Below are 23,179 nucleotides of genomic sequence, written 5' to 3'. Positions count from 1 at the left end.
TCATTCGTTGTTTATTTATAACACTCATTCCCCCCAAACACATACCTACTATGAATCAGACGTGAGTTCTGATGGGCTGGACGAGGAGACAAATTTGAGAGACAGAATTGTCACCTCTCTCAGATCAAGGCTTTCTTGTGGGGTTCTGCTCATCATGGCTAGGTTTTTTATTCTTTGGGGTTTTTTTCCACAAGTGACTCCATATTCATGCAGATGAGATTTTGGGAAGTCTGTCCCATCAGACTTTGCCAGACTGTCCAAACATATCTGAACTCCATTTAGACTCAGGAGAGCCACCCTATATTTCAAAAACTTGAGGGTTATTTTTTATTAATCTTTTCTTTTGATCTGTAAGGATATCCTTAAGGAATGGAGAATGAGAATTTAAAGAGAATATTCTTTTAAACCTTCTCCTTATTTCCACTGACTGTGTCTTAAGTTAGACCCTCATCAGCTTTCACGTGGATCCTTTCAAGATCTTCAGTACCAACTGCTAGTTCTTACCCCCCACTAAGTTTATTTACCAGAAACTTGTTATTATGTTATTTCTGACTAAAAATTTGGCTGGATACCTGCTGACCACAGAATAGTGTCCAACTCCAAAGTGTAGATAGCATAGAGCATCCTTCATGATTTAACCTTACTAGCCTCATACTTTTCTCTGGCAATCTCATGTCAATCACCAGATGTATCAGTCAGCTAATGCTGTGTAACAAACAGCTCCCCAAATCTAGTGGCTTAAGACAGTATTATTATAGCTCTCACATCTGTGAATTGGCTCGTCACTTGATCTAGGCTGGACTTGCACATGTGTCTGTGAGTCATTCGGCTTTTTCATGTATCAGTGGGTCAGCTGGAGACTTTAGCTGGGGCAATTCTGCCCTGTGTCTCCCCTCTGGGACCAACATCTAGAGCAGGCACATCCATGCATGCTTTCACCCTGGAGCCATTGGTTTGACCAAGCATGCCTTTCTCATGGTGACAGCAGAAGCTCAAGAGAGCAACATGCAAGACCCCTTGAACCCTAGGCTTGGAATTGGCACATCATTACTTGTGCCAAGTAATGGCACAATTGGTAAGGTTTCATTCAGAGCCATTGTGTCATGAGGAAGCCTGGCAAGACTATTCTTGCTGAAACACTATTATGATGCTTCTCTCTTCTTGATTCTGTGACTCCTTTGGTCCTTCTCCCGTTGATTCTGTGAGTCTTGCCAGTCTTTCAATGCCTCCTGTATGACAAGAGTCTGTTTCTGATGCTCCTGACTGAGAATGTTGATTGAATCACTTGATGACTTGAGTAAGCTCCTTGCTTCCCCCCAGAGATGAACTTTCTTGCTTCAGAAATTTGCGAAGTAGGAGGAGGGAAATGAAGGACATAGGTAATCTGGTACAAGTTCTTACAACTTCATATAAACCAGATGAATAGAGTGATTTCCCTTTTGAATTGGAACCTGCTTGTCAGAAAAGCCATTTTAGAGAATCAGGTGAGCACACACAGCCAAAAGACTCATTACCATCCCTTGGAAATAGAGGGGGAAGTGAGGGAGCCAATATGAAGATCTTTTCCATCCTCACCCTGCTTATCTTCAGTAAGTGACATGTGTGTGCCTGCCCCCGAGGAAGAGAAAGGACCTAAAAATTTGCCCAAAGAGTCCTTCTCCACATGAAATGCCCTTTGTATTCCCCAGACACATTTAGATCCTACCTTTCTCTCATAGCCCATTTTAGGGAAATACTGCCTTCTATTCTAAGAATATTTAATTTGCCCCCTCCTTGCCCTAACTCCGTGGTACAAATTTACTTTCTGCCTCTCTTATGACACGTATTATTGTTATTTACGTACACACCAATATATGTGTTTGTCTAGGCTGTGAATACCCAAGTGATCAGAATCGAGTCTTACTTCTCTTTCTATTTTTAGTAGGATGGATCAAATGAATGCCAAATCTGTCTTGTAAGACTGTAAATGACCTGGAGGCAACATTATTTATCTTTTGTCTTTTTATCCCTCACATCACCCCACATAATTCCTTGTACTTAGTAGTCACTATAAATACATATTTGTCGAATGTTGTAAATAAAAATAAGCTTACTCTTGGAGACCTGAATTTTATTATTGAAGTATTTATGTTATTAAATCATGTGTGAGTTAAGGAGGCTTCAAGAATATTCTTATGGATTCTTCTGAAAACTTATCATTTCCACTCCCAGATCCGTATGAGAAAAATTTGCAGGAGCTGGAGTTTAGTATGGGGAAGAGATAAATGAAATCTGATTATTAATTCTCCTTTATGGATGATATTAGTCATTCTTCATCTTAACTAAGGAAGGTGTATACATTGCCTAAAATATAAACATAGATTGGATATTATTTATAGATTTGTGTTTCTCAGGGGAGTTACAGACTTTCCTTCATTGACTTTACCTAGTAATAGGACAAAGAACCATGTTCTTGGTGTTCTTGGTGTTGGTGTGTCCTGCTTCTAGTAAGCTCTTTAATTCTCTCTAATTCTGTGGTTTTCGCAAATACTATAGTAATGGTGCATAGCGTGTGTCTTTTAAAGTTGCTGACATATGTAATGAAATGTTAGATGATAATGTTTCGTGATGTACAGGATAATTATGTGGGACAAAGAAAAACGTGTTAAATATCGCCCAGTATATATTGCTAATGCACATACTTTTTGTATTGCTTAAAGATCTAGCACAAAATACTTAACTTTTTAATGGACTTTCTTAAACAATATATATCTTTTAAAAGGGCTAAGAAAAATTATGTAATTATAGGTAATAAGGAAGAAAACACATAATTACCTAAATAAAGAATTGTAATTGTTTTGAGATCTTGGGATCTTAGATCCTCTAGGAAATGCCATGAAATATCTGAAGAGCTAGAGTTTTACCTTTAGTGCCTTTTTAAGTTGTTTATTTCTTTGTAACAAATCACCCCAAAGCTTAGCAGCTTAAAACATTGAATATGTATTATTTCACATAGTTTCTGTGGGTCAGGACTTCAGGTGCAGCTTAGCTGGATGATTCTGGCTCAAGGTCATGGGATTGTGGTCAAGATCTTGTTGGTGGCTGCCATTATTTGGAGACTTGATTGGGTCTGGAGGATCCACTTACAGGATACCTCAATCACAAGACTAGCTGTTTGGTGCTGGCTGTTGCCAGGAGATCTCAATTCCTTACCATGTAGACCTCTTGATAGGATTGCTTGAGTGTCCTCATGACATGGCAGCTGGCTTCCCCTAGAGCTAGTGTTCTAAGAGAGAGCAAGGTTGGAGCTGCAGTATATTTTATGATAAAGCTACACACTGTCATTTCCGCTCTAGCTTACTAATGACACAGGTCTGCCGTATTCACTGAGTAGGGGACTACTGAATGGCATGATTATCACCAGATGGAAATCATTGGGGGCCATCTGGGACAATGGCTATCAGAGCCTTTTTGTAATAAGATCTGCAAATGGTACTACGAATGTTTTTGCTGAATATTAGAGATAGGTTAGCTGTGTAGTAACTTGTTGAGTTTTATTTTAGTTAAAAAATTTTGAATGATTTTACAATAGCAAACATTTAAGAAAATTAATTGAACTTATTATTTGCCTTAGAACAGTGAAAACTGAAAGAAACCATAACAAATATGTTTTCATCCTTCTTCAGTTTGTGTCTTGAAAGTTCCAGTATTATAGATTCCTGTTGACTAAGTAAACAAAAGAGGGATATAGGAACTTTCAAAGCAAATTGACACAAGCACATATTTTCAGGTGGTCTTATATTAAGACATGAAATGAGAACCGCCATTCTCCCTTCCCTCTTCCTCTGCCCTTCCAACCCAAGAACCCAGCTCTTCCCCAATTTTATTTCCCAATGGCATAATTGGAACTGGTGCATTTTCTTGTATTTATACACTTATCCTCATCTCTCTGTATAAACTGAATCCCTATTGAACTTGGAGCCTGTGCATAATAATTATGCTTGATTGAATACATTGCTTTGCATTTTAAAAAACATTGTTTCTAGTCTGTTATTTTCAGCTCTCTAACTAGATTGTAAGCTTTAAAAAAAAATTAATTAACTAATTAATTTTTGCCTGGGTTGTGTCTTCACTGCTGCATGTGGGCTTTCTCTAGTTGCGGGGAGCAGGGGCTACTCTTCAGTTGTGGTGCGGGGGCTTCTCATTGCGGTGGCTTCTCTTTGTTGCAGAGCACAGGCTCTAGGTGCACGGACTTCAGTAGTTGTGGCATGCGGGCTCAGTAGTTGTGGCTTGTGGGCTCAGTAGTTGTGGCTCGTGGGCTCAGTAGTTGTGGCTTGCGGGCTCTAGAGAGCAGGCTCAGCAACTGTGGCGCACGGGCTTAGTTGCTCTGTGGTATGTGGGATCTTCCTGGACCAGGGCTCGAAGCCATGGCCCCTGCATTGGCAGGCGGATTCTTAACCACTGTGCCACCAGGGAAGTCTCTAGATTGTAAACTTCTTGAAGAAAAACATCTTGCTTCATATTTCTCAGGGATTCCTAGCCTTGATGCTCTGTAGCATAGAGCTGTCACATAGCTGGCTATAACTCACTAAATAGCTGGTGCTTAATTCAAAGGAATGTCATATCTGATACAGCAGATACTATAAGCTAGAAGCAGGCATATTAACTAAAATTTATTTTTAGGTTTCTGAAAGGAAAAGTCCAAATTTTGTGTTGTCTTCCCTAGTAAGAATGTCAGGGAGTAAAGGATAGTGTGTTACTTGACTGTAGGCTTTATCATATTCTGAAGATATTTTATTGATTGCCTCTGTTTTAGATGACCTGGATTAAACAAGCCTTTTATGAATACTCCAATAATTTTTTTCTAAAAGTACTATATAATTTTATAGTATATAGCACCTATCAGAAATGTGATATAAGAAGTGAAAATCCACTTGAAACACTGTATTCTGGAAATATATTTTTTTGAACAGGCTTAAGTAATGGACATTATTCTGTTAGGACTTTGTGGAAAAGCTACCATACATATTTAGTTATAGATAGTGTCTGTAGAAATTTTGATGTTTACATTTATAGGGCTGCCATTCTGGTTCAATTTTTTTAAATCGTATTTTTTAGAACAGACAGTTTACTGAATACAGGGGTCAGCCATCCAGAACAATCATATAAAATGTTTAATTAAAAAAAAAGTCAAATGTGGTTAAGAATGAATGCAAAGCAGCTCTGACACATTCTTGTGCCTGTAAGCAGGATTCTACAGGCCAATGCCGGCAGGGTTTTGCCTGCGGGAAGCAAGAGAAAGTCAATGCAAATCAGGGCAGTTTCTCAAGAAAATAACCTGTGTGAACAAGTATTTGCTTAGGGCCATAAAAATGTCTTTTCTTTCCTTCTTTCTGAAACTTGAACTTCATAGTGAGTTAAAGGCAGTGCACCTTGAATAAGTGCTGATGAAACCATAAAAGAGTATGCGGTAGAAATACACTTTGGCCTCTATCTTAGCAGCAAGCGTCATTTGGGGAGAACTGGATTGCTTGAGGAAGAGTGGGGGGAAGTTGGTCTCCCCATCACTTTTAAAAGATGATTGAAAAACTACTGGCCCTGCCTAACAGGCCAGCGGAACACTGCTGCTTCTGTTGCTGGTCTGTCTGCTTGAAGCAGTTTAGGGGAAAGACCACAGACTCTGTTTGTTTTGAATACTACCCAGCACGCTTTGGGGCTTAAAGCTCTGGTTTCAATGTCTGTGAAATTGGGGCTTCCTTCAGACTTTACTAATCATTCAAGTTCCTTCCAGCTCTGACATTTTGGATTCTAAGTTAGACACCACAGGTTGAAACTGCCCTGAGAAACACATGAAAAATGTATATAGGATTGTGAAGCTGGACTGCTCATGGCTTTATACATTTTCAAATTTTAAAACGTTTGTTCAACACTGTGCCAGACCCTGTGAAAGATGCAGAACAATGCTACTCGTTATAGTTTCTGACTCAGTTGGGGAGACAAAATAGAATTAATACATGTTAGGCAAAATACTAATTGTGTTTCTTTAAAGAATTATCTTTGCTTTTATTCCTAGTCCTAAATCCAAGATTTCTGATTCAAGGCAGTTTTTATATTTCAGTAAAGTTTTTTAGTTTTCCTCACGTTTGTTAAGGCACTATTTTGGTAGTTTATATTTTTTGTTGCTTTTTGTGACTTTTGTTCCTTTTCTTGTTTTCTAAATTTGGTTTTTGTGAATTGATTTTATGTCTAAATAGCACTATTTCTAATACTTTTGCAATAGATTCTTTTGGGGTTTCTAGGCATATAGTCATAGCCTCTTTAAATCACAGTAATTTGGTTAAATCATTTCTTATAATCTTATGTTTTATTTATTTCATATCTAGAATTTCCAGTATAATAACAAATGATGATGGTGACAATAGGCATCCTTATTTTGTTTTTTATTTCAATGTGAACAGTAATAGCTATTATTACATATAAGATTTTTTGTTTTCATGTATTATTTATTCCTCACAGTAAACAGAAGAGATATGTACTATTATTATCTCCATTTTACGAAACCAAGGCCCAGAGAGATTAAGTAACTTGTTCAAGTCTGCCCTAAAGTGACTGAGTTAAGATTTGAATTGAAGCAGTTTGACTACAAAGCATGTGTACTCAATCACCTTATCACAGTGCCTTCCTATGTGATTCTCACTTGAGACCACCATGGTAGTCACTCTTACCTGTTACCTCCACATTCATGTATGTTACTAAATTTATGTTAAAATTTCGATCTAACAATAGCTAAATTGTTATCAATAAGTCATTATTTTTTACATTACATGTCTTTTAAAAATGTCAAATGTGAATTTTATTTCTATAAATTTACTATAATACAGACAAGCAAAATAAGTTCTTTTGTTATTGGACAATGTCTTAGAATTATCAAGTATAAATTTTATTGCTATATAAGGAAGTGTTGAAGGAGCAGGGAGTATTTTCAGGTGCTCATCAAACCCAATCACTTTTTTTTTCACATTGAGGTGAAATTCACGTAACATAAAATTAACCATCTTAAAGTTCACAATTCAGTGGCATCTAGTACATTCACAATGTTGAGCAACTATCACCTCCATCTGGTTCCAAAACGATTTCATCGTCCCCAAAGGATATCCCACATGCATTAAGAAGTCACTCTCCATCTACTGCCCGCCTCCAGCCCCTGGAACCACAAGTTGGTTTTCTGTCTCAAGGGATTTACCTCTTCTGGATGTTTCATATAAATGGAATCATGCAATATATGACCTTTTGTGTCTGGTGTCTCAATTAACATAATAATTTTGAGGTTCATTTATGTTTTAGCATGTATTAGTACTTCACTTCTTTTTTTTTTTTGCTGAATAATATTCCATTGTCAGTTGATAGGCATTCAGGTTATTTCCACCCTTTGGCAATTGTGAATAGTGTTACTAAGAACACTGATGTACAAATGTCTGTTTGAATACCTGCTTTCAATTCTTTTGGGCATTTTCTAAAAGTGGAAATGCTGGATCATATGGTAATTCTATGTTTAAGTTTTTGAGTAACCACCAAACTTTTTTATTGTGGCTGCACCCTTTACGTTCCCACCAGCAATGTATAAAGTTCTAATTTCTCCACATCCTCACCAGCTTTTGTTATTGTCTGTATTTTTTCCTATTATAGCATCCTATCTGGGGTGAAGTGCTATTTCATTGTGATTTTTTTTTTTTTTTGGCTGCACTGCATGGCATGCAAGATCTTAGTCCCCCAACCAGGGATCAAACCCGCACCCTGCAGAATCTTAACCACTGGCCTGCCAGGGAAGTCCCTGTATTTCATTGTGATTTTGATTTGTGTTTCCCTAATGAATATCTTTTCATATGCTTGTTGGCTATTTGTATATCTTCTTTGGAGGAATGTCTATTCAAGTCCTTTGCACATTTTTTTTTTGACTGCATAAAAATGAAAATTTATTGGCTATTTTCTCTCCTGTGATTTCCTTCTCACTTTTACTAAATAAATCACAGGGTTTTCTAAAGCAGAGAGTTAGTACTTCAACTCCCAGAATATTTTTATTGCATATTAGTGTCAAGATTGTGCCAAAGGAAAGAACACTAGACGGTTTTCTGTTGCATGGTAATATTATAATATTAATGATGAACAAGTGATTCTGAGAGGAAAAGCATACTTGTATGAGAAATGCTGAAGTCGTTGACACTAAAGAATGATTAGTATTAGGATTAAGGTCAGAGAGAGTGGGGTGGTCAGGAGAGTTACAACAGGTAGGAAGAGGGAAGGAGGGAAATTCCTAAGCTAAATAATCAGGACAGCTCCTTTGATTCCCTCCTTTTGCTTTTCCCCAACTTCAAAATTACTAGTGTTATTGCCAGAGTATTATTAACTTCAAAGCTGGGATCGTTTGCCCATTTTTTAATTGGGATTTTTTTTTGTTTTTGTTGAGTTCTAAGAGTTCTTTTTATATTCTGGATACATACCCTTATCAGATAAATGATTTGTAAATAGGTTGTTCTCCCATTCTATAGGTTGTCTTTTCACTTTTTGATGCATGAAAATTTTTAATTTTGATGAAGTCCAAATTTTTTTTTCTTATGCTTTTGGTGTCATTTCTGAGAATCTATTACTAAATCCAAGGTCATGAAGATTTACCCTTACATTTTCTTCTAATAATTTTATAGTTCTTACGCTTAGGTGTTTGATCTATTTTGAGTTAATTTTTGTATAACATGTGAGATGGGGGGCCATGTTGATATCCAGTTGTCCTGGCACTATTTGAAGAGATGATTTATACCCCTTTGAATGATCTTGGGACCCTTGTAAACATTAACAGTTGGATGAGATTATTTCAGGACTTTCAGTTCTATTCCATTGATTTAGATGTCTGTCCTTATGCTAGCACCACAGTTTTTAATTACTGTAGCTTGATAGTAAGTTTTGAAATGGGGAAGTGTGAGTGCACCAACTTTTTCTTTTTCAAAATTGTTTTGCCAATTCAGGGTCCTTTTCAATTCAATTTGAATTTTTGGATCAGCTTTTCTATTTCTGCAAAAAAAGGCCTTTAGGATTTTGATATGGATTGCATTGAATCTGTAGATTGCTATGGGGAATCTTGCCATCTTAACAATATTAAGTCTTCCCATCCATGAACCTGTGATGTCTTTTCTTTTATTTAGGTCTTCTTTAATTTCTTTCAGCAATGTTTTATAGAAGTCTTGTGTCTACTTCGTTAAATTTATTCCTAAATATTTTATTCTCATTGATGCTATTGTAAACGGAAAGTTTTCTTAATTTCGTTTTTAGATTGTTCATTGTTAGTATATAGAAATTTAATACTTTAAAATATTTTTATATTGTACCTGCAACTTTAGTGAATTTATTTATTAGCTCTAATAGTTTTTTGGTATTCTTTATGGTTTTCTATATATAAGATCATATCATCGGTGAATAAAGATAATTTTACTTCTTCTTGTGCAATTTGGATGCCTTTTATTTCTTTTTCTTGCCTAATTCCTTCAACTAGAGTTTCCAGTACTATGTTGAATAGAAGTGGTGAAATTGGGCATCATTGTTCCTGATATTAGGGGGAAAACTTTCAGTCTTTTACCATTGAGTATAATGTTAGCTCTTGGTTTTTCATAAATATCCTTTGTCAAGTTGAGGAAGTTCCATTCTATTCCCAGTTTTTTTAGTGTTTTTTGTTTTTGTTTTTGTTTTAACCACAGAAGGGTTTTGGATTTTGTCAAATCCTTTTTCTGTAACAATTGAGGTGATCATGGGTTTTTTTTCCCCTTCATTCTATTAATGCGGTGTATTACATTGATTGCTTTTTGTATGTTGACCCATTCTTGCACACGTGGGATATACCCCACTTGGTCATGTCTTATAATCATTAAAATTTGCTGCTGGTTCAGTTTGCCAGTAATTTGTTGAGGATTTTTGCATCTATATTCATAACAAAAATTATCTATAGTTTTCTTTTCTTGTAACGTCTCTATCTGACTTTGGTATCAGAGTTATGCTGGCCTCACAGAATGAGTCAGGAAGTGTTTCCTCTTCTTCTATTTTTTGAAAAGTTTGAGAAAGATTGTTTGGTAGAATTCACCAGTGAAACCATCTGGTCCTGGACTTTAAATTGTTGGAAGGTTTTTTTTTTTTAATTTTATTTATTTATTTGTTTATTTATTTATGGCTGTGTTGGGTCTTCGTTTCTGTGCGAGGGCCTTCTCTAGTTGTGGCAAGCGGGGGCCACTCTTCATCGCGGTGCACGGGCCTCTCACTATCGCGGCCTCTCTTGTTGCGGAGCACAGGCTCCAGACGCGCAGGCTCAGCAATTGTGGCTCACGGGCCCAGTCGCTCCGCGGCATGTGGGATCTTCCCAGACCAGGGCTCGAACCTGTGTGCCCTGCATTGGCAGGCAGACTCCCAACCACTGCGCCACCAGGGAAGCCCTGTTGGAAGGTTTTTGATTACTGATTCAATCTCTTGCTATAGGTCTGATCAAATTTTCTGCTTTTTCTTAGGTCGGTTTTAATAGTTTGCTTGTATTTTAAAATGTAATTCTTGACATTTACACTCAGTTTTGTTAGCCATTTAAAACTTATTTAGACTATTATTTATGTTTAAATAGTTTCATTGCATACCACTTTTACTCATCTATTTTTATACTTTAACTTTTTATTTTGGAGCACTTAATTGCATCTGCAAATAATTTTTCTAGAAGGTTATTTCATGTATGGTGGGTTTTCTGAGCTGTGTATATCTGTGATCCCCACTGCAGAGGAGACATGCAGAGTTCTGAGCCAAAAGGAGAGGATGCCCCTGTTCTCTCTTGTGTTGTAGGCTCATTGTCAAGGAGTTCTTTGTGTGTCTCTTAGCTTCATGGAGTCACCTGTGAAAAGTGTTCCTTTAGCTTCTGTCTGTAGAAGCTTCTAAGGACCAGGCACCAGTGTCTGAGACAGATTCCACTGTTTTCCTAATCATCCAACCTTCCCACTGTTGTCTGCCTGAAACCCTCTCTGCATTTCCTGCCCAAATTGACCATTGGGAGCTCTGCCGACAGGTCAGCATTTGCTTCCAGAATCTGTCAGAATATCTTTTTCTGGGCACAAACTTACACATCTGCTACATTTCTAATTAAATATTTTATAGCATATGTTTAGGTGTGCTTTTATTTTCACTGATTTTTTTTTCCTGGAACATGACAACGCAAACCCTTTTAACTTACCTACATCTTTAAAAAGATCAGTTAAATCATTTTGTATCCAGCTACTCACTTTTGCTTTTATTTAATTTACTTTTGTATTAAAAAAACATCAATTATCCTCACATTGTCTCTTCATTTTCTCTGATTTTATTACTATCTTCCCATTGCTTCCACCTCCATCCCCCCCATCGCTCTTTGGTCATTTTCCTCTATATTTTGGAAGACCTTATAATTTGTCCTCTACCATCTGATTTAATTTTCTTCATTAACATATTTTAAAATCTGCTTTTTAATATGTATTTAAATATTTTAATACTATTATTGCATTTTATTTTTGTTCAAACCTTCTTAGTTGATTCAGTTTGTTTCATTTTTATCTTGAAGTTTTCAACTCATTATCTTTACTCTGCATGGATTTCTATATTTTTTGGCAGAAATCATATCTTCTTGCATCTTGTGAGCACATCACACAATTAAAAAAAATTTATTCCTTTGGTATTTCAAAGTGTTGTCTCTTTTCCCTTATCCTGCAATGGTTTTCCATAGGCCTTAAGTTGCCTTTTTCTCTTTATTCATGAAATGAATATGTTCTTTAAATCTAGAAGTTTATTCTAATATAAAATAAAAAAATTTAAAAAAATCATTAAAATTATATGACCTTAAAAAAAAGTCTAGAAGTTTATGACTGAATGCGTTTGTGGGCTTCTTTTACCCTGCACTGTTTTCCAGAGCCCTATCTATTGAGTAGGTTGACTTGCCAATCTCTGAGTCTCACTTCCTGGTTCTAGCAAGTTTTCACTATGGAATCTCTATTTCACTGTAGTGTAATCTTCTTCAGTACCCATGGTGTGGTTTTCTAAAATGTTGAACTAATGAAAAGTATGAAAAGCTCTAGGTTTCTTTTTGTACTGTTTTTATCCCCTATTTATTTTACTTTATATTTTTAACTTATTTTCTTAATGGTTACCTTTGAAATTATAATTAACATCCTAACATAATAATCTGGTTCAGATGTATACAACTTAATTTCAATAATATAAAAAATTTGCTCCTGTATAACTCTGTTCCCTACTCTTTGTGATGCTCTTGTCATGTAAATTACATTTTTAATGCAATATGTGTCCATCAATACATATTTATAATTATTGCTTTATTCATTTTTCTTTTAAATCAGATAGGAGAGAAAAGTTACAAACAAAAATTTTATTTGTATTGTCTTATATATTTACCTATTTACTTTTACCAGTGCTCTTTATTTTTCATGTGTATTTGAGTTATTGTCTAGTGTCTTTTCATTTCAGCCTGAAGACTCACTTTAGTGTTACTTGTAGGGCAATTATATTAGTGACAAACTCTCTTAGTTTTGTTTATTTGGGAATATTTTCATTCCTCCTTCATTTTTGAAGGATAGTTTTAGAACTATCCTGGATTTAGAATTCTTGGTTGACATTTTTTTTCTTTTAGCACTCTATCTATGTCATCCCACTGCCTTTTAACCACCATGGTTTCTGATGAGAAATAAGTTGTTAATCTTACTGAGGATTCCTTATAGGTGATGAGTTGCTTTTCTCTTGCTGCTTTCAAGATTCTCTCTTTGTTTTTGAATAGTTTGACAGTTTGGTTATGGTGTGTTTATCTTCTTTGATATGTAGATGATTTCACCAGGGAAAATTTCTGCCATTATTTCTTCCAATATCCTTTCTGCCCTCCCCTCTTCTTTTGGAACTCCCATTTTGCTTGATGGTATCCCACAGGTCTCTAGGGCTCTGTTCAGTTTTCTTCATTACTTTTTCTTTTTCTTTTTGTTCCTCAGACTGAATAACCTCAACTGACCTATTTTCATGTTCACCAATTTTTCTTCTCGGTCTGCTCAAATTTCTACTGAGCACCTCTATTGAATTTTTCATTTCAGTTAATGAACTTTTCAGAATTTCTATTTGGTTCATTTTTATAACTTCTATCTCTTTATTGATATTGTCTGTTTGATGAGACATTATTGTCATACTTTCCTTCAGTTGTTTAGACATGGTGATTTAAAGTCTTTGTCCAATGTCTGCGCTTCCCCAAGGATGGTTCTTTTGATTGTCTTGTTTCCTGTGTTGAGCCATACTTTCTTTGTTCTTTGCATATCTCATACTTTTTGTTATAAATTGGCCATTTAAAATAATATAATGTGATAATTGTGAAAATAAGATCCTCCTCCCCCCCCCCCAGGGTTTGTTGTTGTTGCTGTTTTGCTGTTGTAGTTCTTATTTTTATTGTTATCATTTAAAAAATTTTAGTGGCTTTCTTGAACTAATTTTGTAAAGTCTTTATTTGTAGTCATGTATGGCCACTGAAGTCTCTGCTTGCTAAGCTTAGTGATCAGGTGATGACTGAATACAGATTTCCTTGAATGCCTGGAACCAATCAATGTCTTTTAGTTTTTGCTAAGGGGCTCTTTTGTGTGTTGGGACACACCTTCAGTGCCCAGGTAGGCAGTTTAGAACTCTGCACTAGCCCTCACTTCCAACTTGCCTAGAGCCTCAAAGTCAGTCAGATGTGAAAACTTAGGGCTTCTAGGTCTTTTCTGAGCATGTGCACAGCCCTTGGTATGCACTTCAGTGTAGTGCAAGCACCTGACAATTAGCTTTTTTGATTTTAATGTAATTGCCTAACATTAAACTTTTGATTCCTGAGGCATCCAATTCAAAGACATCCATCTTGACTAAACACATTGCCAGCTACACAACTAGATTAAGAGCCAGACCACCTCACCCATGAAGTTCCCCCTTTTGGAAATCTCTGGTTGATCTAGATAACTGACTGTTTGATTGAACACTTTGATTCCCACCCTTATGTTTTAAATTCATCAATAGTGAGTAAACCTGTAAAACCCTGGGCACCCCACCCTTTATACTAATAAAGGCAGAACCCCAGGTCCATTCTCCCCCTAACCCCCTCTCTCTATCTGCCTGTGATCTCACTGTGTGGCCCCAGGTATGCTGTGTATGTTTCAGGACTCATAAATAAGCCTGTCTTTTCAAAGTTCCCAGATGGTTTTGCTGAGGTATACCTTGCAATCATAATGGTGCCTCCAGTCAGAGAAATGTCTGTGGGGGCTTGCCACAAATAGTATGAGCCCAGTTGAGTGCTCACAAGCATTTCTAGGTGATAGCATCACTACTGATAGGCTGAGACTGACTCAGAACAATCAAACTACACATTTATATGGCCTAGTCACTAAAATATTTATTTTATTGTTATCTTTCTTTTTCAAGGCTACAGCTGAGCTGGACAGAAGAGTATGGGAATAGAAAAAACTCATTGTTCTTACTGAGATTCATTAGTCTTTGATGAACAAGTGCTCCTTGGGTTACTATAAGTCTTTCAACAGTAAATTACGAGGCACAGAGATAAATAAGAAAATATGGCCCACACACAGAAAAAAATTAATAGAAACTGTTGTTGAAGAAGGACATTGGACTTATTAGACAAATACTTTAAATTTTCATATATTTTTGTCTTCATACTTATTTTATTGGGTAGTTTGGAGAGGCTATTTTTGGCCATTTTGATGCCCTTTAAACCTGGCCTTTTGTGCTCAACACAATGGTTTTGAGATTCATTCATTTCATTGCTTATATTAATAGCTAACTTTTATTTTGAGAATGGGATCTTAACTGGTTATTGCTGGTATGAAATTTCATTTGTTGAATTTGTTAGGCATGCCTTTTACCTCTACACTGGTCTGATAGTTTTTCAATTGATTTTCTTTTTTCCACCAAATATATGGTCTAATTAATATATTTCTAGTTACTTTTCACTCAGAAATAGGTTGAATTTTATTGATGATTTTTGTCAGCAATTATTAAAAGGATCATATGAATTTCCATGTTAATCTGTTACTCTCATAAACTGGCAATGAATTATCCATCCAGTTTGGGGAATAAGTTCCTTTGTCAAGATGCATTGTTTCTAAATATGCCGATTAGTTAGATTTGCAAATATTTTAATTGGGGATTTTTGCATTTATGTTTACAAGTGATGTAAGCTGTAGGTTTCTTTATTAAGATGTTTTTATCCATTTTTGACATTTTTATGTTACCTACATTAATATGTGGAGAAATTCCTTTTTTTTTTTAAAGGAACTCCTTTATTTATTTATTTATTTATTTATTTATTTATTTATTTATTTATGGCTGTGTTGGGTCTTCATTTCTGTGTGAGGGCTTTCTCTAGTTGTGGCAAGCGGGGGCCACTCTTCATTGCGGTGCGCGGGCCTCTCACTATCGCGGCCTCTCTTGTTGCGGAGCACAGGCTCCAGATGCGCAGGCTCAGTAGTTGTGGCTCACGGGCCTAGTTGCTCTGCAGCATGTGGGATCTTCCCAGACCAGGGCTCGAACCCGTGTCCCCTGCATTGGCAGGCAGATTCTCAACCACTGCGCCACCAGGGAAGCCCGAGAAATTTCTGTTTTTAATCATGATATATTTCAATTGTAGAACACATACTCTTCACTCAGATTTTTCAAAATTTATTTATTTATTTTTACCACATTCACTTCAGATTGTTTAAATAAATAGAAAATTACCAGTAAAGTAGAGGCCCCCTTTGTATCTCTTTCCAGTAATTCTCTTCCACCTCAGATGTGAACAATATCCTGAATTTGGTGTTCATTGTTGTCATGTTTTTATACTTTAATGATGTATTTGTAAAGCTAAAAGGTGGTGAAGAATTTTTTGTAGGCTTTCACATTTAAAATTAACTGTTTAGTTATTATATTTGTAAAAAGTGTAGTCTCTCGAGCCAGATAGTCTTTGTTTGAAATATCTAACTATAATAGCAAATTTTTCTGCTTCTGTTTTCAGTTCTTTTAGTTTTTGTTTTATGCCCTTTGTAGCTTTGTCATCAGTGCATACTATATGTCTTCTGAGGGACTTGACTCTTTTTTTTTATTATGCAGTGATCCGATTTTTCCTTCTAATACTTCACGTTTTAAAGTCTGCCTTGTCTGATGTTAATATAGCCATGCCAGTTTTCTTATGCTAGTGTTTGCATGTTATATTTTCCTTCATCCTTTTACTTTTAACCTATTTGTGTCTTTATACTTAAAGTAGGTTTCCCATAGCAATCATATAGTAGGATCTTGTTTTTTCTGCAGTGTGACAATCTTTGTCTTTTAATTGAAGTGGTTAGCACAATTTACATGCAAGTATTGATATGGTTGGGTTTGTATTTATATCTTGCTATTTGCTTTCTATTTGTCGCATTTGTTCTTTTCCCCCTTTTTCCTCTTTACCTGCCTTCTTTTGATTAATTTTTAGCATTTCATGCTATTTCATACTGTTAGCTTATTTACCTTTTTGTTTTATTGTTTTAGTGAGTGCTATGGGGTTTACAATATGCATATTTAACTTATCCCAGTAAATTGTATATTGTATAAGAAACTGATAGTAGTATACTTCTTTTTCCCTTCTTCTGTTATTGTGATCTCATTTGTGTATATTTCATATCTATATAAGTTATAAATCTCAAAATATATCATTTTTAATTTAAACAGTCTGTTATATTTAAAAAAACTTCAAAAAGGGAAAAAGTCTTTTTTATTTTCCCACTTTTAAAATCATTTTATCATTTATTTTCATTGTGTGCATTCAAGTTTTACTCCTTCTGCTTGAAGAATTTCCTTTAACATTTTTTGTAATGCAAGTTTGATGGCAATAAATTTTTCACCTTTTGTTTGCTACAGAAGTATTTCACCTTCACTTTTAAAAGATATTTTTGCTGGATATGGTATTCTATGTGGACAGTTGTTTTTTTTCAGTACACGTACTCTAAATATGTTGCTTTATTGTCTTCTGCCTTGCACTGTTCTGACATAAACCTGCAGTATTAATTTGTGGTAATTAGTTGCCAGTAATTCTTTATGTCTTTGTACTTATTGTTTCTCTGGATGCTTCTAAGATTTTTTCCTGTATTACTGTTTTTTTTTTTCATTTTTATTATAATGTGCTTGGCACAGTGTTCTTTGTGTGTTTATCCTTGTGGTTCATGGAGCTTTTTGCACCAGGGGTTTATAGTTGTCATCAAATTTAGAAAAATGTTGACTATTTTTTGTACAAATATTTTCTGCTCTCTTCACACCCTCCTTTCTGTGACTCAAATTAAATATATGTCAGTTTGACTGTTTGTTAATTTTGTTTCAATTTTTATTTCTCTAGGTGATATATTTTGTATGGTTTCTATTGCTATGTCTTTAACTGATCTTTTCTTCTGCAGTATTTTCTCTGATATTTATGCCACTCAGTGGAATTTTTATTTCAGATAGTGGACATTTTATCTGAATATTCCATTTGATTCTGTTTTTTATCTTACATTTGCTCCTCATTATGTTTACATCTTTGAAATTTATAATATTTATGTTAGAAGTTTCAAGATCCTTATCTCTTAATTCCAATGTCTCTGCTATTTTTGGGTCTCTTTCTGTTTTTTTCTTCTGGTTATGTGTTACATACTCATGCCTCTTCACATGACTAGCAGCTTTGATTAGGTGCTGAACATTGTGAATTTTACATTGTAGAGTACTGGATTTTGTTGTCTTCCTTTACAAAGGGTCAGAGTTTGTTCTGTTAGGCAGTTAAGCTACTTGAATATCAGCTTGATCTTTTTAAGTATTATTTTAAAGTGTTGTCAATGTCCAGAGAAACTATTACTCTAGGACTAATGTATGATCCGTCTGAGGTTTGTAATGAAGATCTTTCCATAAGATCTTACGGAAAAACCCAAACAAACTTTTTGGCCAACCCAATACCATGTATTAAGAATGTCTGGTGGGAGATCTAATGATTCCTAGCATTGTGTGAGCTCTGGGAATTGTGGCTTCAGCTCTTTGGTAATTGCTTTTTTTCCCCCAGCAGTTTTTCTTTGTCCGGCCTCATGGGTTTCACCATTGTACAAGCAGATTGGTGTTCAGCCAAAGACTCAAGGATTCTATGCAGATTTCTGGAGCTCTTTCTCTATGCAGCTCCCTCCTCCCCATAATGTGCCCTACAAATTCTACCCTCTTTGTCTTTTCCTTACTCTAATTTCTGTCTCTTTAACTCAGTGAGATACCTGGGCTTTGTGTGATTTCTCTCTCCTTGTGTTGTGGTCTAGAAGTTGTATAAGGCAGAAATCTGGGGTGATTTAGCTCTTAGCCTTTTTTGTTTCCATTCTCTTAGTCATTTAGTCTTGCATTGCCTGTTGTCCAACCCTAAAAGAGTTGTCCTTATATTTTGTCTAGTTTTATAGTTATTTTTGACAAGTGAACAGAAGTAGAAGATAGTAACCTCAGTTGAATCTTTTTAATTAAGCAAAATTAGAAAAGCAGTATTTTAAAGTACAAGGAATGCTCATATTTTGCTGCTGACATTACTAAAAGGCTAGAGGAGAAAGGGACCTTAAAAAGTCATGAGCATCCATTTTAAGAATGATAAAACTGAGGAAAAGGGAAGCAAGATAACTTGCCTGTTGCTGTCTGGTCTGTGACTTTACAATTTGGGCAGAAGCTGGGTCTCTTTATTCCTATTCATTGTTAGACACTGTAGTGCACTATCTTCTTACCACTTCAACTGATTTGAGAATATATCATAGCAATTAGCATTAGTAATGATAAAAATGACACTAACAGTTCTACCCATTAACGTTTTTAAAAAATATTTATTTATTTGGGTGCGCTGGGTCTAGTTGCGGCATGCAGTTTCTTGCTGCGTGCGGGATCTTTGTTTTGGCGTGTGGGATCTTTAGTTGTGGCATGTGGACTCCTTTAGTTATGGCATGCAGGCTCTTAGTTGTCACATGTGGGATCTAGTTTCCTGACCAGAGATCGAACCCGGGCCCCCTGCATTGGGAGCACGGAGTCTTAACCACTGGACCACCAGGGAAGTCCCCCCATTAACATTTAAAGTATATTTATATTCCTTCTTGCTCTTGGTTAGATTAAATTTTACTTTTGATTTTATATTTCTTGCGCAGCCATTTAAAAGCAGTGTTTTATAGTATCTGATTTAATATTACCTAATTGTCTTATTAAATGTGATGATATATCTATAGAGCCCAGTAATTTAAAAAGCCTTAAAATTGGAACAATAGGCAAAACATTTTTATTGTATCTTTTGTTCTATATTTCTCATTTACTGCATTATATTGACTAGCATTTTACTGCATTGAATAATATGTCTCAGTGATTTTTAAAATTGGCATTATTTTAATTATTTTCTTTTTCTCCTTCAAGGATATTTCTTTAATGGGAAAAGTGTACTGGCAAAAAACACCACAAGTGCAAGCAGAGCAAGGACTGCAGATAAGTATTAAGGAACCTCAAATGGTAAAGTCTTTAATAAAAATCCTCCTTGCCTATATTGAAGTAATAGTCTGCTTCTGTTGCTTGAATGTTTATCTAGAGAGTTAAAAAAAATCTCCTCTGACTTATTTTAGAGGCGTGTTTAACTGTAAGCACATCTAATCTAATACCACGTTGAGAGTCTTGGCTATTTTGACTCACCATTGCTGCCTATCATAGACCTTTGGAGCTAAGGTCCAAAACTCATTTCGGAAGGAAAAGATTTTAACATTCTTCTGGTCTAAAGACATTTAGATCTAGAAGGTAGCTGGAGAATTAATTAAAAATTATTAGCTTCTAAGAAAGCATCACCTTATTCTTTATTTACCTAGAAGAATTGTGAAAAGCATTGACAAGGGGCGTGTTTTGTAGAGAAATATGGACACTTGGTGACAAAAGTTTGTTTCAGAAATAGAACTTCCTTTTCATCCATCATTGGCAAAATACTTACGGGATTCAAAGCAATCTGGAACATATTCCTTGTGAATGCAAAGTGCCTCCCTGTGTGTAGAAATCCACATTTATATCAAACAAATGATGGCAAGATGATCCGTCTTTTACAAAGGATTTGTAAAATGATATCATTAAATAACAAGCTCCTTTATTTCCTGAAAATATGATTCCACACACATAAAAATTCAGATCACAATTCAGTTTTAGGATAATATATCATGTTTAGAAAATGTATTGAATCTTTTCTTTTCCCAAAAATCATGGATCCTGTAATGTTAGAGTTACTACAAATGGTTGACTACTAGAGTTTGAGATGCTTCTGGGTTGAGATCATGTATTTTTCTCCTCTGTATTCTCATCATCTGTCTCAAGACCTAGGATATATGGCACAATATGTGGATAAATCAATTTTGAAGCTTACCACATATGCTATGGGCTTAAAACTGATATCTAGGGTAGCTGCCTCTAGGTGACACCATTTACAGGTAGATATCAAAACCTCTGAACTGTAAGTTTCTAATAGGTATAGTAAACTGATAATACAAGATCAGCTAGGTTCAGAAAAATAGAAATCTTCACTAGTAGGATAAACTTGAATTAATACCATTCACTGAATATTCATATAAAGTATAAGAAAAGATTATTCCATTTTGAAGGAAACTATGAAAAAGGCCAATTACCAGATACCTAGCTTATACATCATCTTGATTATTTAGAATAAACATTTAAGCAAAAATATTAATTGCTTTGTAATTCTGTAGGAACCATACCCTCAGCTTTGACATTTACAAGCAATTACTGGACCTCTTCTGGTCACTGGCTTTTTAAGAGGAAGCTTCCCACTTCTTTAGATGTATATCTGTTCATTGTACCTATCCCTTAGACTTGTAGATGCTTCCTGGACTGAGATTTGTCTGTGCAGCACTGGCCAACAAGCACCCATCTGGAGAGGGCCTGCTCTTTCTAAGTGGTACCAAGCACTCTACCGATAGAGCATGGCAGCCTCAGTTGTGAGCATCTCAGTGCCACAGGCCAGAGTGCTCATAGTTCTTTGATGTAATTTATTTTCTTTTAAAAAAGAACATTCTTAATGCAATATCTTTCCAAGTACCCACCATTTTAAATATAATTGTTTTTGAATCATCATGGAGAATGATTTCCTCTCATACTTATCAAAAAAATCAAGGAATTCATTCATTCCTTTTCCTATGATGTGGTGAGCATTGTTTTAGACATGGTTGATACAAAGATAGAAAATACAGCTCTTGCACTTGAGGAACTCATTGTATAGAGTAGACCAGTATATGAAGAGACAAAGTACAATACTGTTTAATAAATATTCTAAATCGAGACTAATTACATAGTAGAGAAAAAGTGTATATAATTTCCTTTCATTCATTCACAAATAATTGCACAAGTTCTACAATGTTCTAAGTGCTTGAGGTATAAAAGACAGGTGAGACACAATTTCTTTTTTAAGGAATTCTCAAACGTGAAGGTTTTGAAGTACTCAAAATTTTTGGTCTCAGGATGGCTTTAAACCCTTAAAAAATATTTTAAGGACCCAAAGGAGTTTTTGTTTGTGTGGATTCAATCAATCAATATTTACCATACTAGAAACTGAAACTGAGAAAAACAGAAATTATTTATTCATTCATTTAAAATAATAACTAGCCTGTTACGCATTAACATAATACATATTTTTAGGAAAAAAATAATGTGCAAAACAAAACAATTCAGTGAGAAGGGTAGGATTGTCTCACACTTTTTGCAAATCTCTTTAATATCTGGTTTAATAGAGAGCTAGATACTCATATCTGCTTTTGCATTCAGTCTGTTGTATGTGTTCTTTTGGTTGAAGTATATTAAGTAAGTCTAGTCTGATATAGATTAGAAGGGAGTCATTTTAATAACCTGTTTTTTACATAGTTATGGATGGTCGTCTTTGTTAATACACCAAAACTCCACAAGTGCTAGTTTCTTAAAGATTAGTTGCAGTGGAGAATCTGAAACCAGATAAATGAACTTATTGTGTATCATTACTTTAAAATTAATTGATCTACCTTGCTCCTTGAACAGACCTTTAACCCCCTGCATGATTTTGTACCTTATGTGTTAATTACTTGAAAAGTATTGACTCACTGTTTTACTCCCCCATACTTTTCCATCATCAATGTAAATGTCAACACAGTGAAAAAGGAAAATAAGCCTTAATATTATTATGAAAATAGTTCTGACATTGTAGATCCCCTGAAAGGGCCTAAACTGCCAGGAGTCTGTGGAGCACATTTTGAGAACCAGTAGTCTATCGTGTGGGCGAAAAAAAGGGTAAGAGAGTACAATTTGGATTCAGGTTGTTTAGGTTCAAACACTGTCCTGCTACTTAGTCTCAGTATGACCTTGGGCATGTTACTTAACTTCGCTAAGCCTCAGTTTCTTCATCCATAAAATGGGATTACAAAGAGTTCCTCCACTTCATGGAGTTGTGGTGAAGATTAAAATTAAATGAGATAATGCTCATATATGTTGACAATTATAGTGATGATTACTTAGACGAATGTAATATAGTGTGATATATGCTAAAATAGAGCAGGCCACAGGGTAGTGATAAGATCACTAATGGCTTTCTGGGTAGGCGAGGCTGGCAGAGTCCTGAGAGGGTCAGTTGAAGCTGGAGGATTACCCTTTCCCTCTCAAGCTTTTGAAGGGTGGAATCTTCATCTATACAGTCCCCCCCAGCTAGACCCTGGGAGAGTGTGTTGAGGAAGCCAGGAGCAGACAGGGTCGAAAGAAAGGGAGTGATGAACAGTTCCGAAAGCTATGGAACATAAAATGAATGAGCTTGTCATAGGTAGACAATAAAGGTTCATAACACATGTTACCCTTGTGTAGCTATTCTGCCATTTTATGGAAGGACTTTTTTTAACCCCTTTTTTACCAATGAGGAAAATGAGGCTGAAAAGGGTTAAGTAACTTGACCAAGATTACACACCTATTGATAGACACATCCAGGATTTGTATTAAGAGCTCTTACTCTTTCCCCAGCACCATTGAGTAGCTTTATAAAAACACGAGCTCTAGATTAAAGTTATGTTTTACAAAAGTATATTTCTTGGTTTAGCCATCCTTTCCTACATAATAAAGAAACTTAAATAGTATTTGG

The 23,179-nt window shown here is 35.5% G+C and overlaps 1 protein-coding gene and 1 long non-coding RNA gene across 2 annotated transcripts in view; both read left to right on the top strand.

The window, feature by feature from the left end:
- TTC6 (tetratricopeptide repeat domain 6) overlaps window positions 1–23,179 on the top strand; it is a 209,006-nt gene that overhangs the window by 49,644 nt on the left and 136,183 nt on the right. The window contains exon 3 of the mRNA XM_082449105.1: window positions 19,456–19,548. Within this exon, the coding sequence (XP_082305231.1) occupies window positions 19,456–19,548 (93 nt within the window). The remainder of the gene's footprint in view (window positions 1–19,455; window positions 19,549–23,179) is intronic.
- On the top strand, window positions 7,153–17,928 carry LOC309656151. Its single transcript, XR_014261181.1, has 3 exons — window positions 7,153–10,142; window positions 10,459–15,302; window positions 15,642–17,928. It is a non-coding gene; the product is annotated as an uncharacterized lncRNA (long non-coding RNA).

This window comes from Balaenoptera physalus (genome assembly GCF_965194825.1).
Source record: "Balaenoptera physalus genome assembly, chromosome: 2".
Taxonomy (NCBI): Eukaryota; Metazoa; Chordata; class Mammalia; order Artiodactyla; family Balaenopteridae; genus Balaenoptera; species Balaenoptera physalus.
Note: the sequence above shows the minus strand (reverse complement) of the source record. Positions and strands in the feature narration are given on the sequence as shown.